The sequence below is a fragment of the Labrus bergylta genome, chromosome 12 (genome assembly GCF_963930695.1).
Source record: "Labrus bergylta chromosome 12, fLabBer1.1, whole genome shotgun sequence".
In the NCBI taxonomy this organism is placed as follows: domain Eukaryota; kingdom Metazoa; phylum Chordata; class Actinopteri; order Labriformes; family Labridae; genus Labrus; species Labrus bergylta.
The window spans coordinates 27556761-27573310 of NC_089206.1; the positions used below are offsets into that span (position 1 = coordinate 27556761).

General features: G+C 40.0%; 1 protein-coding gene across 1 annotated transcript; it reads left to right on the top strand.

The window, feature by feature from the left end:
- Positions 1 to 9031: 9031 nt before the first annotated feature.
- On the top strand, positions 9032 to 16550 carry LOC109996629 (L-rhamnose-binding lectin CSL1). Its single transcript, XM_065961200.1, has 17 exons — positions 9032 to 9134; positions 9236 to 9268; positions 9345 to 9404; positions 9753 to 9888; positions 9994 to 10103; positions 10481 to 10525; positions 10610 to 10742; positions 10943 to 11085; positions 13198 to 13239; positions 13935 to 13967; positions 14066 to 14128; positions 14293 to 14428; positions 15250 to 15359; positions 15453 to 15497; positions 15627 to 15759; positions 15933 to 16036; positions 16358 to 16550. Exons 1-17 carry the CDS (start codon positions 9110 to 9112, stop codon positions 16396 to 16398), a joined length of 1392 nt encoding a protein of 463 aa, XP_065817272.1. The 5' UTR covers positions 9032 to 9109; the 3' UTR covers positions 16399 to 16550.

The window sequence follows — 16550 nt, forward strand, 5'->3', positions numbered from 1 at the left end:
GGTTGATGGGGGAAAAACTAGATAGGAGCCACAAATAAGTTACTGTGTCCAATTTTAGTTAAGTTAAATGCCAACTTAAGTTTATTAAACAGTGATGGAAGAGATTAAGAATTTCATTAGATATTTACACTATAATACATGACATTTGAATACAACCATCCATCCATTATCTATAACGCTTTTCTCATTCGGGGTCACCCAGTGGACTGGAGCCGATCCCAGCTGTCATTGGGCGAGAGGCGGGGTGCACCCCGGACTGGTCGCCAGAAATCACAGGACTGACATATAGAGACAGATAACCAGCTGCACACACATTCACACCTACTTTCTGAGTAAAGAGAAAATAGTTAGCCAGTCAGTTTCACTATACTCTACAGGTCCAGACTAAAGCAGCATATATAGAGTGAAATATGAAGTTCTGGCAGAATAATGTGCTTACAGTGTAAGAAATGCCTTAATTGTAAAACAGCCTGGCCTTTTTGTTTTTTGTCATTAATTTTTTGTCTTTCCATTTTGCTGCCTGGCTAATGCTGTTTGGACCTGTCTTGGCTCGGTCTCACTTTTGAAAAGTTGCTTAAATCTTATTATGATTGTATTGATGACAGATTATAAATGTTTTCTCCTTCCTTCTTTTCCTCCTCATACTTATTTTTCTACAATTCTACAATTTCTACAATTTAGTTAGCAGACGCTTTTATCCAAAGTGACGTACATCAGAGAGTAAGTACAACACAAGCAAGGATGTAGAAAAAAGGGAACAATGTCAGTAAGAGCAAACGATTAGCTTTGAGTCCGATTGGACACACAGGTGCTGACAGGAAGTGACCAGAGGCAAAGCACAACATTGATAGCAGTTCTTGAGAGCTCTAATCAGTATAGAAACCATCTTATAAGTCACTGTTATCAAACAAAAACAATCGTCACAACCATTATCATCATCAATAATATGGAGACCATCATCATTAAGTTAGTAGGTATTCATGAAAGAGCTGGGTCTTTAGCTTTTTCTTAAAGGTGCAGAGGGACTCTGCAGATCAAATGGAGTTTGAAAGTTCATTCCACCACCGGGGGGCGACAGAGGAGAAGAGTCTAGTCAGAGACTTAGGACCCTGTTGTGAAGGTTGGATCAGACGCCTTTCATTGGCAGAGCGTAGTGGGCGGGAAGGAGTGTAGACCTGGATGAGAGAGTTAAAGTAAGGAGGAGACGTTTTTGTCGCTGTTTTGTAAGCGAGCAGCAGAGTTTTAAATTTGATGCAAGCAGTAACTGGGAGCCAGTGTAAGGAGATGAACAGCGGAGTGACGTGCTCTTTTAGGAAGGTTGAAGACCAGTCGTGCTGCTGCATTTTGTATCATCTTCAGGGGTTTGATAGTGCATGTAGGAAGACCTGCCAGTAGAGAGTTGCAATAGTCGATGCGTGATATCACAAGAGCCTGTACCAGGAGCTGTGTAGCATGTTCTGACAGGTAAGGTCTGATCTTCCTGATGTTGTACAGGGCAAATCGACATGACCGGGCAATCGAGGCTACTTGAACCTTAAAAGTTAGCTAGTCCTCAATCATGATACCTAGGTTCTGGGCAGACTTTGTGGGCATGAGTTTGGTTGTTCCAAGCTGGATATTGATCTGTGGTTTCATAGAGGGACTGGCTGGGATGACAAGGAGCTCAGTCTTTGAAAGATTGAGTTGAAGGTGGCGTTCATTCATCCATTTAGAGATATCAGCAAGGCATGATGAGATTCTTGCAGAGACTGTAACATTGTCTGGCGGGAATGACAGGAAGAGCTGGGTATCGTCAGCATGGCAGTGGTATGAGAAGCCATGAGAGCGGATTATTGAACCAAGTGAGCTTGTGTATATGGAGAAGAGAAGGGGACCAAACACTGACCCTTGAGGTACCCCTGTGGATAAGCTGTGCGCTTTGGACACTTCTCCCTTCCACGACACTCTAAAGGATCGCCCAGAGAGGTAGGACACGAACCAGCAGAGGGCAGATCCTGAGAATCCAAGTTCAGAGAGCGTGGATAGGAGGATTTGATTGTTGACTGTGTAAAAGGCAGCAGACAGGTCTAGCAGTAATAGAACTGAGGACTGACCCGCAGCTCTGGCAGCTCGTAGCGATTCTGATTCAGTAGTTCAGTTTCAGTAGAGTGGCCCCGCTTAAAGCCTGACTGATTTGGGTCAAACAGATCATTTCTGGACAGGAACTCAGAGACTTGCTTAAAGACTGTCCCTCAAGTATTTTTGACAGAAAGGGCAGAAGAGAAACCGGTCTGTATTTTTCAACCTGGACTGGGTTTAGTGTGGGTTTTTTGAGCAGAGGGGTGACCCGAGCTTGCTTGAACGCGGTGGGGAACACACCCGTTGACAGAGAGGAGTTGATGATATGCGGAAGTGCAGCATTAAGCGGAGAGGAAATGGTCTGCAGGAGGCTTAATGGTATTGGGTCCAGAGGACAGGTGGTGGGCCGAGAGTCTAGCACAAGCTTAGAGACTTCATCCTCAGTCAGAGAGAAGAATGAGTCAAGTGAGGCACTTTTGGTTGGTGCCTTCGGGCTGAGTTGGTCAGGCTCAGAAAACTGGTATCTTGTATCTGTGGCATTGCATATTTTGTTCTCATAATATGTTGTCTTGGTCGTTTTCAGGCTGGAGGAGAATGAAACAAGTCTTTGCTTATTGTCATTGAGGTCAGCGGACTGTTTGGATTTTTGCCATTTTCTCTCTGCTCACCTCAGCCCTGCTCTTTGCTCTTTTATGACTACCGTGAGCCATGGACTAGGGTGGGTTTTGCGAGCGGGTTTGGACACCAGAGGGCAGAGCTTGTTCAGAGATGAGGCTAGTGTGGAGCAGAGTGTGTCTGTAGCCTCGTGTTGGCTTGACTGCGTCAACTGGTGGGTCGGCTGCTTCGTCAGCCATGTTACCAAGAATCACACTTTAGTGTTATCACGTCACCTTTTATTCATTCCTTCTTCAAAGCTAACTGGAATAGCATTTCATCAGCAGCCATGGAACACAACAACCAATCTCCCGCTCTTTCATCTTAACGTAAAGTAGGTCACGAAACATAACGCATCACAACAGGAAGTCACGTCATGAATAACAAAATAAGATCTCAACATGTACACTGTTCTTCAAGTGCATACAAAATAAACGTTGTATAAAACATATAAATATGAACACTGTAAGTCAAACTATACATCACATCATTTATATTTATGTGAATGAGAACATAAAACTCAACACCCCCTCTTGTTCTCATCATCTTAACCCAAATACCATGGTCTCTCATGGCTTTAGTTTCCAAAGAACCATTTCTTGAACTTAATTATTGTTGCTTTTGTAACAGGTTTTGTTAGAATGTCTGCAGTCATGTTTTCCGATGGACAGTAAATAATATCTATTTTCTTCTCGCTTAGTGTTTCTCGAATAAAATGATATTTTACATCAATGTGTTTAGACCTCTTTCTGTTTACGGGATTCTTGCTCAGTGCAATGGCTCCCTGATTATCACCATGAATTTTAGTACAGGTGTACACTTTATTGTCCATGCCTTTAATTTGTGTTAGGTACATGCTTTCCTGGGTAGTGGCTGTAAGTCCAATGTATTCAGCTTCACAAGTTGACAGAGCGACTGTGGGCTATTTCCTTGATTTCCATGAAATCGCTGGTCCTTGTTTTGTTAGGCTGAAACAATAGCCTGTAGTGCTACGTCTGTCTTCCACAGACGAAGCCCAATCTGAGTCACTGAATGTAATCAGGTTCAGATCTTCCTCGCTTTTCTTAAAACATAGTTCATAGTCATTTGTGCCTTTGAGATACCTTAACACATGCTTAGCAGCCACCAAATTTTCTGCTTTTGGATTTGCCAGTGTTTGAGATAGTTTACTAACTATCCAACTAATATCTGGTCTGGTGCAAGTCATGGCATAAATCAAACTGCCCACAATCTCACGATACTCTTTAGGAACAATCTAATTTTTGACATACTCCAGTGGTTTTTGTTCACTTGGTGTATACCTTGGTTTACAGTCTGACATTCCAAATCTTTCTAGCATCCTTTCGATGTAATTTTTCTGATTCATTTTGATTTCTCCTTTCTTTTGCTCAAACTGTATGCCAAGGAAATATGATATTTCCCCCAAGTCTTTCATGTTGAATTTTGATTTCATAGTATCTTTGAATCTGTTCAACAGATCATTATCACTGGCTGCAATGATCAAGTCATCCACCCATATGATGACAAGAATGGTACCCTTTTCTGTCTGTTGTTTGTAAACACAGTGATCATTTGGATTTCTTACGAAGCTATTTTGCTCTAGATAATCATTTAGTAGTTTGTACCAATTTCTCCCAGATTGTTTCAGGCCATAAAGAGATTTCTTTAGTTTGTATACTAATTTTTCTTCAGTATCTGATGTTACTCTGAAACCTTCTGGTTGTTCCAAGAAGATTTCTTCCTGTATTGGGGCATGCAAATATGCCGTCTTAACATCCATCTGATGTATGATGAGGTATTTTGAACTGCTATCTGCATCAGTGCTCGAACTAATGTAATGTTTGCTGTTGGCCAAAAGTTTCATGATAGTCTATTCCTTCTGTCTGGCTGTATCCTTTCGCTACATATCTAGCTTTAAAGATTTTTCCATTCTCTGCATGTTCTTTGAGGGCATATACCCATTTTCCTCCTACTGTATTTCTACCTTTAGGTAATGATGTCAGTTCAAAGGTGTTGTTTTCTTTAAGTGAGTTGATCTCTTCTGTCATGGCGTGCTTCCATCGAAGCACCTCTGGTGACTTCAGGGCTTCACAATAAGTTTGTGGAACTCCACATACTGCCCTGTAACAATAATCAACATTGATGTGGGTTAGATCATCATCTTTACAGTTTGAAGTGTAATCTTCCAAATATTTTGGAGCTTTCTATTCTCTCCTTGGATAGCTTTTGTTTTGGCTTTGATTTTCGTCCTCATCTGTATTTTCTTTAAGTTCTGATACTTCTGTATCATCTGTTTCTGTATTCTCCTTATTGTCATGTAATACCTGATTTTCTGTGCTATCTTCGTCCTGGGGCACATCAACATTGTTTTCACTGTCAGACTTTCTGTGTTCATATGTCTGTATTTCTGAGTCACATTCGTTTGTTTGTGTCTGTTGTCCAACACTGTTCTTTTTGATAAATTTCACCAGTCTGTGTTTTTGTACCTTTTCTGTTTCTGGGTTGTAAACCAGGTAAGCTGGACTGTTCTTACTGTATCCCACAAATACTCCCTTCTCACATCTGGGGTCCAGCTTCTTCTGGTTATGTCTATATGCGTAACAGTCTGATCCAAATATCCACATTTTTGATAGATTTGGCTTTCTCTTTGTTAGCATGTAGTATGGGGTACTTTTTGTTCTGTCATTGTAACATCTGTTGCGGATATGAGCTGCATGTTGGACAGCATAAAGCCACAATATCTTAGGTAATCCCTTTTCCAGTAATAAACACCTTCCCATTTCAAAAAGGGTCCTCCACTGTCTTTCAGCTGTCCCATTTTGATGTAGGGAATATGGTGATGACGTCTCATGTCTAATACTCTTTTCTCTTAATAGGGACTGAAAAGCCCCGCTCATAAACTCTGTACCGTTGTCGGATCTGATACATTTTACACTACCATATGGTGCACAGTCTGCCAGAAACTTTTCTGTTGCTAATGTTGTGTCACTCTTGTTTTTGAGGAAATACACAGACACTGCCCCTGAAAAATCGTCTGTGAATGAAATCGCGTATTTGTGGCCTTCTTGACTAATCGGCTCAATAGGACCTGCTAAGTCTGTGTGTACCAGTTCTAGAGGTGCATTAGCTTTGGCATCGGTTTTCCTGTTTCTGCTGTTAGTGAATTTTCCCTCAATGCAGAAGACGATTCCATCTTTGGTAGTGAGCTCATATTGTCCCCTTTTGAAGACCACTTTGGCACCATCGCTTGTGGCTGCTTTTACAGAGAATATATCCTGAGGATACGTTGGTATGAACAAGGCCTCCTTCAGAATGACAGGGACGAGTCTTCCATTTGAATCCTGCAGATACACCTCCACGTCACCATGTTTCAATGCTACGTTGTTTGCCCTGGATCCATCAGCTAGCTCCATGTAGTGCTTCTTTGGGTTAAACGACTCATCAAATGTTGTGAATTTGTCTTTCTCTGTTATGATGTGTGATGTGGCTCCACAATCAACCATCAGTCCTTTTTCTTTAATGTCATTTGGTAGAAAGTTGTGACTTACTTTGAATACAAAGTTTTGTTCCTCCTCATGCTTTTCTTGTCTTTCAGCAGTTTGTTTTGCGTCATCTTTGAAGTTGGTCTTTCTTCTGCACGCCTCGTTGCTGTGTGTTGAGCTTCTGTGGAAGCTACATCATTTTGGTGCTCCTTTTTGGCGACAATCTCTCGCAACATGCCCACGTTGTCCACATCCGTAGCATGTTACAGAAGATACATCCACTTTCATAACGTTGTCCGACTTTGGTTTGTTGTCAAATTTTTCTGTCTCTTCATAACTCCGTAGGTTGCTTTTGAACTGTGTAAATGATAGTTCTTCACTGGTTTGAGTTGTATGTATTGCAAAAGGCTTGTATGTTTCTGGAAGGCCTTTCAGAATCATGGCTATTATCAGTCCGTTGCTTATTGTTTCCTTCGCATTTCTCAGAGAAGTCACTGCTTTTTCAGCTCGAATAATGTCGTCAGTCACAGTTTCTTCAGACTTCTTTTTCAAAGAAGTTAGTTCTGTGTACAGGGCAATAATTCGGGGCTTACCCTTGCTGGCGTAATGGTCCCGTAGTATTTGCAGAGCTTTTCTGCCGTCATCTGCGGCCTCTCTCATTACCAGCGACAGATTTTTGTTGTCGAGCAACTGAATAAGCTCTGCATAGCATTCTGCGTTCTTTTCTGGGTCTGGTTCATCAACAGATAATATAACGTTTTTCAATCCTGTTATTCTCATCTGCCCGAGAAATTTGACTTCCCAAAGTTCATAGTTGTTTTCATCACCGTCAAACACCAACCTTCGCCATCTTCCTCCCGTGTCGCGTCTGGGCCCATAACCTGTTGGGTTGACTGCTTCAACTGGTGGGTCAGCTGCTTCGTCAGCCATGTTACCAAGAATCAATAGCATGTCCAGTTCCACCACAAAATCATTCAGATTACAACCTGGTGGGCGGTAAATGATAGCAATGTACATTTTAATAGGAGCAGTGCCAAAATTGTGTGATATTCAAATGAGGAGTTGTTGCTCAGTGGGAAGAGTTTATTGAATTTCCAGGTATTAGAAATGAGGATACCTGTACCACCTCCACGCCCAACAGAGCGAGGTGTGTGTGAGAACACTGTGTCAACAGAAAGAGCAGCTGGTGTGACTGGCTTTCTTAAGCAGAGACAAGTTGTTAAGATTTCGTTGTCTATGACAGATGTGTCTTTTCCTGTTCCCATGAATGACAGAGATTTTTGTTTTTCTGTCAGACTTATTCCTTTTGGCATCCAACTTAAGAAAATATTACACAACACACCTAATCCCCGAGACATCTAGGCACCAACAGAACATTTGCGCAACTGTTATTTTTGATTTGTTTTTTTCTCATTTTGGATACTTCTCCCCACTCATTATGACAGAAACATTGTGATTTATGTACCCCTGAGGTTGTATTTTGTATTCCCACCCACTTAGCCTCTTGTTATCCAAAACTAGTTGTGCACATGTCTCACGTGTTTTCTCTAAAATGTGCAAGTACACTGAAATAGGTTGATCTCAATTCAGATTATGAAAGTGCTTTATTTAATTCTGTGCCATAGACAAGACTTTTTATCTCAAAAGTCCTGTCACAGTTCATTGTCCTTTCCTCTCATTAAGGATGATATTCATCAAAATATATACCTACGGGTGGGCTGTGGTCAGCGGTCAACGCTCAACGCTCAACGCTCAACTGTAAGGTGACACTTAACCCCAATTCCCTCCCGCTGCACAGCATGTGGTGTGTTATACAGAATAGACTGGTTGTACTGATTATCATCAACCAAACGTTCACACGTCCTAACTTAAGGATAACATCTCTTTGTCCAGGAAAACTGAAAGCACCTGATACGGTCTTGGTAAAGTATTGAAAACAACCAGAATTGTTTACTTGTCTTCATCACAAAAGTACAACCTTTAATCTGGGGCTTCTATTACTTAATCCTTCACAAAAGCTGCAGAAACCTGTTCTTTGCTGTCAATAAACTGAAAAAGGGGATGCCTATCAATTATTTCAAACCTTTGCATTTTTCCATAATAGGATGTTATGATGGTTTTAGGTTTATTCTGTTATTCTTTTCTTCATTAATTTATCATACAGCTAATCAAGCCTTATTTGCAAAGTTGTTTGGATACTGATAACCATAGAACAAACCACTTTCTTGTTGTTATGTCAATAACCCTTTATTTCTGTAACAATTTTGTTATTTTTCTTCTCCAGGGCTGGCAGCCTTTTGACTGCCTGTATGTGTAAATATCCTTAATAGGAGTGTAGTGGAAATGTTTTCACATTTGTTTTTTTGTATTGAACTAATGCTTTGACTTTAGTTCAGGTCTGACCTAAGCTCTTTGCCGCATGTCGTCCCCCAGTCTTTCCTCCAGACGTTTCCTGTCTCTCTTTGGCTGTCCTATTTAGTAAAGGAAAAAATGGCCCAAAAAAAATATAACTTAAAAAATAAATAAAATTAATAATAAAATTGTGGGTTGTGATCTTCCATTTTGGAATTGATTATGGTTCCTAAGGCTGGACCAGTTGCAAACCACTGAATGAAAGAAAGGAGTTTAATAAAGGAGTTTTCCCCCTGTGATGCCCCCATCACAAAGATACAATTCGATTGTCCCCTTATTGACTCCTGCAGTCTGTGCAAAGAGACTTGATACTGGATGCCTGCCATCCCACATTGGATCGTCTTGTTATTCTCATTTTAAAAATCGTTTAGGGGAAAAAAGCCAATTGAAAAGGGGCCACTGGAGGCAGTTGTTGAGCAATAGACAAAGTTTTCCAAATGAATAAATAGTCAGAGTGTTTGTTCCCAACATCAGTCTCACTGCTTGCTGGGTCCTGTATAACCATGCTCCACTTAAGCATCACAGTCTGTAAGTATACTGAGAAACCACTTTCTTCTTGTCATTAATGGACAAAAACCTTTTATTACTGCAACAATTTTACTTTGCTGTTTTTTACCCATTTTCTCCAGGGCTGGCAGCCTTCTGTCTGCTTGTACGTGAAGGTAAATATGAGGGTAGTGGAAAAGTTTTCACACTTGTTCTTTTCTGTTAAACCAATACTTTAATTTCTATTTATAGGTGTCACTTCTTACAGAGTTACTACATGTGAGGGCAACCATGTCCATCGCCTGAGCTGTGGTATGACTTGATTTCCTAGAACACTGTGTCCACATAATGCTTGACTTTACTTTGGCAGCCCTGGAGAGCTTGTTTGCTTATTTATTATGGTGTTTTGCTCTACTTTTATCATCTGACTTTGTGATTTTTTGTTTTCTTTTTAAATCTGGATGAAAAGGGAAAACATTTAGATGTGATTGTTAGGGTTGAACAGAATCAGTAGATTAGTTGCCACAGTATTCGTCCAGTTGAGAGCATTTTATTTCTTCAAAACAATTATTAACAATTTATTAATCAATGAGATGCTCTTTTCCATCTTTTATAATCTAAACTTAAAAAAAAAACTAATTTCTCCCTCTCTGCTTATAGATTCTGGAGTGATCAGTGTTCAGATGTCAGTGTACGGACGTGAAGAGACGCAGACCTGCAGTGAGGGAAAACCTCCAAGACAGACTTCTAACACAGACTGCTCTATGAGCGAGGCTCAGGGTGTCCTCAAAGGATGGTAAAACCGTAATGTATTTCTCTTCAGATGTCTGTGTAACCTCATACGCTTTGTTGAGTGAAATGTCAACGTGCTTCACCGTCTTCCCCGATCTTCTCCCTGCAGGTGTGATGGAAAAACAGTGTGTGAATTCAGCTCAGCTGACTTCAATGTATCTGATCCATGCCCGGGCACCTTTAAATACCTGCAGACCGACTATGACTGCCTTCCAGCAAGTAAATCACATGTTGACGATTATAGGTTATGTGCAATTATTTCTGAGCAACTGAATATACGTTATTACTCATTGAAGGGACATCATTCATCACAAAAATGTTAAATAAAAAAGGGCCTATATTTTTCTTTACTTACATGTTTTTGGCTTTTGGCCATGCTTCAATTTCTTTGAATTATTCAAACAGCACATGATGGTGCAATATCTGTTAACGAGAATTGGGCAACATTTATGTACTGATCTGCTTTATGTGATCTGTTTGCAGAAAAATGCATATTAACGTTTTTATTTATTTTATAAAATGCATTAGGGTTTGAAAATGTACAAGTACATATAATGAAAATCTGTTAATCTCTGTTCATCTTGATGTGTTTTCAGTGTACCATGTGACATGTGAGCACTCCTTTGCACACCTGCAGTGTGGTAAGATCACATGTCCTCTTCAGTGTTTTTATTTTGAATTGCTCTTCAGCATCACCACATAACGCTTCCTCCCTTTATTTCTAGACACAGGGCAGGTTATATTTGTCCAGGCTGCTAAATATGGACGTACTGACCCGACCAAATGCTTCTACAAACGGCCTGCCTCTCAAACCTCAAACGTCTACTGCTCAATTCCTGCTAACAAAGTTGTTGAAAGGTACAATTACCACCTCTTCATTGCACAAGTGCCTAACTAGAAAGGCTGTTAATATCAAAAATCATGGTGGAATTTACTTTTTAACTGCAGTACATTTCTCACCTATACATTGTGAGACTATGCACTTTCAACTACTCTTAACCCACATTTTTGGAGTCCAGCACAAATTTAAACCAGTATTTTTTACCTTACCTTTACAGCTGTAATGGAGCGAGCAGCTGTGTTATCCAAGCCAGCAACTCCGTGTTTGGAGACCCCTGTGAAGGGACTTACAAGTACCTGGAAGTGGCTTACATATGTGAATGTAAGTGGCTCAAAAAGAATTTTCCTCCTACCAAAGCTGGTCTGTGGTCCAAATGTCTAACAGTAACCTGTATCATATGTTCCTGCAAGTGTTTGCAGCATTAATAATCCCTCAAATGTAAGCCCTATCATCTTATCAAAGTATTCAAATGTAAGTGTGGATAAATTGGGGTTATGTTTAAGTTTCTGTGCTGACAAAGTGTAGATGCTGTTTAGAACAGAGGTTCTCAACTCGTCTAGCCTCAGGACCCACAACTAACTCCTCCAAATCGCGACCCAAATTTCTCAGTCGGTACAAAACATGTGACAGAAGCAAGAAACTGAAAAATAGAAACATGTTTAAAATGTTTTTTTTCCAGGCACAAATTTGTGAAACCAGTTAAAATGGCTCCGCAACCCAGCCCCACCCACCAGTTGAGAACCACTGGTTTAGATCGTCCCTCAGTACCATAACCAGTAGCTCATAAATGTTTCTAAAGGGGATCTTTAATCTTCCATTGTCGTTGTTTTACAGATCCTGTGAGCTCTTCAGAGTTCGCCTGACATACTGGACTAACAATAAGATCATTACACATCAGTACAAACAAGCATCAATAAAATACATTTAATACAAACTATGTCTTGTCTGTTTGTGATGAAGTTCTATCACTTTGCTTTTGTGTTAATATTAATATTAATCCAAGAATAAAGTTGCACAAGAAAAGCCTTATGAGAACATCAGGTTAAGATCAATCACGATGACTGTCACTTTATCAGGTCATTCTGGTTCTTCCACTGGCAACAGGCAACTAACAATAGAAACTAACAATAGGTGCTTCAGAGTACTCCAGGAAGTTAGAAAAAAGAGACACCCACAAAAACCAGCAATGCATAAGAACATTTGTGTGTCACTTCTGGGTACCAACTAGTTATGTTAACAATGTGTACTGAAGTTCCTGCTTCTTCAAGGAAATTAAAGACAAAATGCATTAAAAGGTGTTCTAAATTAAATGTGCAACAACTCAATTGTATTTCAGTTTATTTAAACACCCAAACAATGTTATTGTAAACTAAGAACAATGGGAGAACCATTTTGTTCCATTAGTTTCGATGAAAAGTAAGCCCCTGAGTTAAAAGACTGAGTCACCTTGTATTTAACTCAAAGGCAAAGACAAGTCTATGGTCAATGTGTGCAAACAGACCAGACCTGCACTTCGGAAATAAATACTCTGCATTTCATGTGAGTTTTGTCGTTTCAAGACTCATTATTTGCAATGATACTCAAAAAAATAAAAAACATTTTGTATTCATTGAACTAATGTGAACATCACATTGGTTAATGGGCTTTAAAAAAAAAAAAAAACACCAGGGGCGACCAGAGCCTAGAGGTTGGTTTGCGTGCAAATGTACGGAGGCTGCAGTCCTCAAAGCAGGTGTTCTGGGTTTGAATCTGACTTGTGGCTCCTTTCTCACATGTCATTTACCACTCTTTCTCACTCTCCTTGGTTTTGGCCCCTGTCCACTGTCCTGTCTCTACAATACAAAAATGGAATTGAAATCCAACTTTTTACCCTGTATTGTGAGACATGCTACACACACATATATGTCCGAAATACACACAAGCACAGACACATAGACATGCAGAAAGGTGTCAGAGTGGGGGTGGGTGCATGGAGACTAGGCCCCCAAGCAGTTTGGGGTCCGGAGTCTTGCTCAAATGCACCTCGGCAGTTCTCAGTAAGAAAACTAACACCTCTCCAGAAACCGGTCCCCATTCTGGACTTGGTCAGTAATAGGACTTGAAGGTGCAACTCTCCAACTGCCAACCCAAGTCCTTCTAGTCTGAGCTACTGCCGCCTGACCCACCCAGCAGTGGTGCCAATGTCTCATCTTGTGTTTTTTTTCTGTTGTGTGAATCAGCATACCAATCAATATTTTCCTACTGTACATCACCATTGTCCTCATACAGGAAATCTTTATCCACCCTCCGTTGTGTCAGACCTAACAAAGGAAGCATTCTGGTCTGAATGTTGTTTTTCTTATACACAGAGGGATCAGGGCAGGTTGCAAAAGGTTAAGCTATTAGTAAACAAGGAAGTAACTGCAGCTTAAATTCAGGTGTTTCGGACTCAACCACCATCAGTCCAGCTGCTCACACCAGACGAGCTCTTCTAAAAACAAAACATGCTCCGCTTCAGACTCAGCAACACCCTATGTGAGTACACCATGAGTGATGAGGACTAAAATATCAAATGTGTAATTTCATTCTGAGAATTAAGTGCATTTTTGTTTTGTTTCTGTCTTGATGAAGAACTCAAAAGCCTAGATATATTTGGAGTTATGACTGAGACTACATGTTTTTATATACGTATTTTATATCATATTAATTGAATCAAAATTACCCATTAAGATTTGGAACTTCTTTTCTTCCAAGAGGACAGTTTAAGATCTTGAACTTTAGGCATACGAGCCAGAACGTTCTTATCTTCTTTATAAATTAAGTCAATCCCATGCATATACAAATTATATAGTAATTGCATAAATGGAGCATTGGTAGAGAGCACATATGTTTACAAAATCATCTGCAAAAAAAGGAAAATGTTTGTTTGTGTAATAATTAGTTATTATATATCTATATTGGAATGATTATTCTGAATTAGGGGATGTTAAACATCTTGCTGTCATCAATTTAGGGTACGTATGTTCACGCTCATGTTCATGTTTGTGCTATCTGTGCTGTATGTACACTCAGAAATGTTTTTTTAACAGATAAAAAAGTGTCAGCACTAATATTTGATTTGAATTTGGGGTAACACCTTTTTCAATAATATCTAACATTTATACTTTGAAATCCATGCAACTATATTCTGCACATTTTTTCTAATATGTGTTTGGATTTGTCTTTTCCAGTGCTGGCAGCAATATGTATGCTCATGACATCAGGTAAATATCAGCATTAATAACAAGATTATACTTATTATGTTTATACAATATGGGAATTGAAAACGCCTCAACTTACACTTTTAAACCTGTTGTTTTAGTTGCTTCCATTGACACAGTTGTCACCTGTGATAACAGCCAAAATGTCCATCGCCTGAACTGTGGTATGACTTAACTCATTAAGGTTTTTCTTGTTAGAAATCCATTTTAAGCATCAGCCAAACCTGTAGAAGAACCTGTAGAACAAAATTCACATTATATCATCCCTTATGAATCAAACATTTTCGCTCGGGTCTTGATTCCCAATTGCTTGATTTGTGTCAATCAGACAATGGAGTGATCATTGTGCAGGCAGCCCTGTATGGACGTGCAAACACTATGACCTGCAGCAGGGACAGACCAGAAGAACAGCTCGCTGATACAGAGTGTGCTCTGGATGGCACAGTGGACATCCTTAAGAGAAGGTACAAAATACTCTTACAATACTGGAATACAAAGAATACAATATTCAATCCTAAATGTGGCTGTTGTTGGCACTGAGGTCCCTAATTAGTTCAATGATGTCAATGGGCTTGAAAAACAACAACATAACCTCGAGGGCGCCTGAGCCAAGAGGTTGGTTTGTGTTCCCATGTGCACAGGCTGCAGTCCCTGAAGCAGGTGGCCTGGGTTCAAAACCGATCTGTGGCTCCTTTCTCGCATTTCATGTACCACTCTCTCTCTCTCTCTCTCTCTCTCTCTCTCTCTCTCTCTCTCTCTCTCTCTCTCTCTCTCTCTCTCTCTCCATATTTTCCGACCCTATCTACTGTCCTGTCTTTACAATAAAGGCATTAGTGAGAGCATAATTATTTCCCATAAAAAGGGGTGCAGCCTTGTGAAGTTACAACTGATGATGCAAGGCAGGTCTGGTCCATGGCAGAGATAAGACAAAAAAACTGTGAACATGTAGTCTGACCAACAGTGAGGGATGTAATGAGTAAAACATTGAGGACCAAGCATTGATCCTTGCAGAACCTCATCAAAAAGAAAGTGACTCATACCAGAGATGCATAGTTTAGATAGGACAAAGGACTTGGTCTTTCCTCCTGTGAAATGCTCTAAAAAGTTCCATCAAATAAATTATTACTTGTTATGTCTATGTGCCGTGTAAACCCTTTCTTGTACTGACAGCAATTAAGTTTTACTTGAAACTCCGACATATTACATATGCTGACAGCAGTCACTATTTGAGTTTAAGTGCGTCTTTGCTTTGGGCTAAACACACTTTTGTATGACTTACCCACAGGTGTGACGGCAAGCAGATGTGTGAGCTCAGCCCAAACGTAGTCCGTACTTCTGATCCCTGCATTGGCATCTACAAATATCTGGAAACCAACTTCACCTGCATGCCAGCCTGTTAGTCACATCTTTGCAAGAAACCAAAAATGCAAGAAGCTGCATCCTCTTCATTATCATGTCTAATGTGATTTATTGGTGTTACTTTTTCAGTTCATCTTACTGCATGTGAGCACTCTTATGCATATTTGCATTGTGGTAGGTGAATTTTATCATGCATTCAAGGAAACATTTGATAAACAACACAATTACATTTAGATGGTATCTGAACAACAATCAAACTATTTTCCCCCTTTTTCCCCCTTCGTGCCGTATCAATCTTATCAGATGTAGGACAGGTGATATTTGTCTACGGTGCCGATTATGGACGCCATGACCGCACCACATGCTCTTTTATGAGACCTACCTCTCAACTCCAGGATGTGGTCTGCTCACAACCCACTCAAAAAGTAGCAGAAAGGTACAATTCCAACTTTTTTTCAACTTATACCTGAGGTTTAAGGAATGAGAATCACATTGTTCTTAACGTTACCACTACAGCAGGGTGATGGTTACACATTCGTAATGCCAGTTACTAAAGAATGCCTGCAGATAATGCCTCTACTCACTCTTTATGTCACTGCGTGTCCACAGCTGCAATGGAAAGAACAGCTGTATGGTGAGAGCCAGCAACTCAGTGTTTGGAGACCCTTGCGCGGGTATTTACAAGTACCTGGAGGTTGCCTACACGTGTGAATGTAAGTTGTTCAAACAGCAATCAGAACTGTTCTTTCATACCTTCAAAAGCTGGTCTGTGGTCAAAGTGTAAAACTGCAAAACATGATGTGAAATAGGAAAATATAACGACAGGAGAGAGTCAGTATGTAAATGCTTAAACAAGTGATGATAAAAACTAATACAAAGGGTTGACTAATCCAGTAATATTCACATTTTAGGGCACTTTAAATTGTCCTAAAGTGTCTGTTCTGATAGAGAGTTAATGACTATTTTGACATGTTGTCATGCTGTTACACAACCACTCAAATCTATTCTTTTTTTTCCCTTTTGTTCTGATGCAGATCCTCTGAGCATGCCATATGAATATGAAAAAATGGTGTAATAAAACAAGATCCCATTACACATGGATTAAATGAACAACAATAATCAGTAGAAAATGTCCTGTAAGCACTCAAGGAGTGTGCCAATGTGTTTAGATTACTATAAGATAACATAAACATGTGTTCAATAAAATACATTGATCTTGAAGCATTA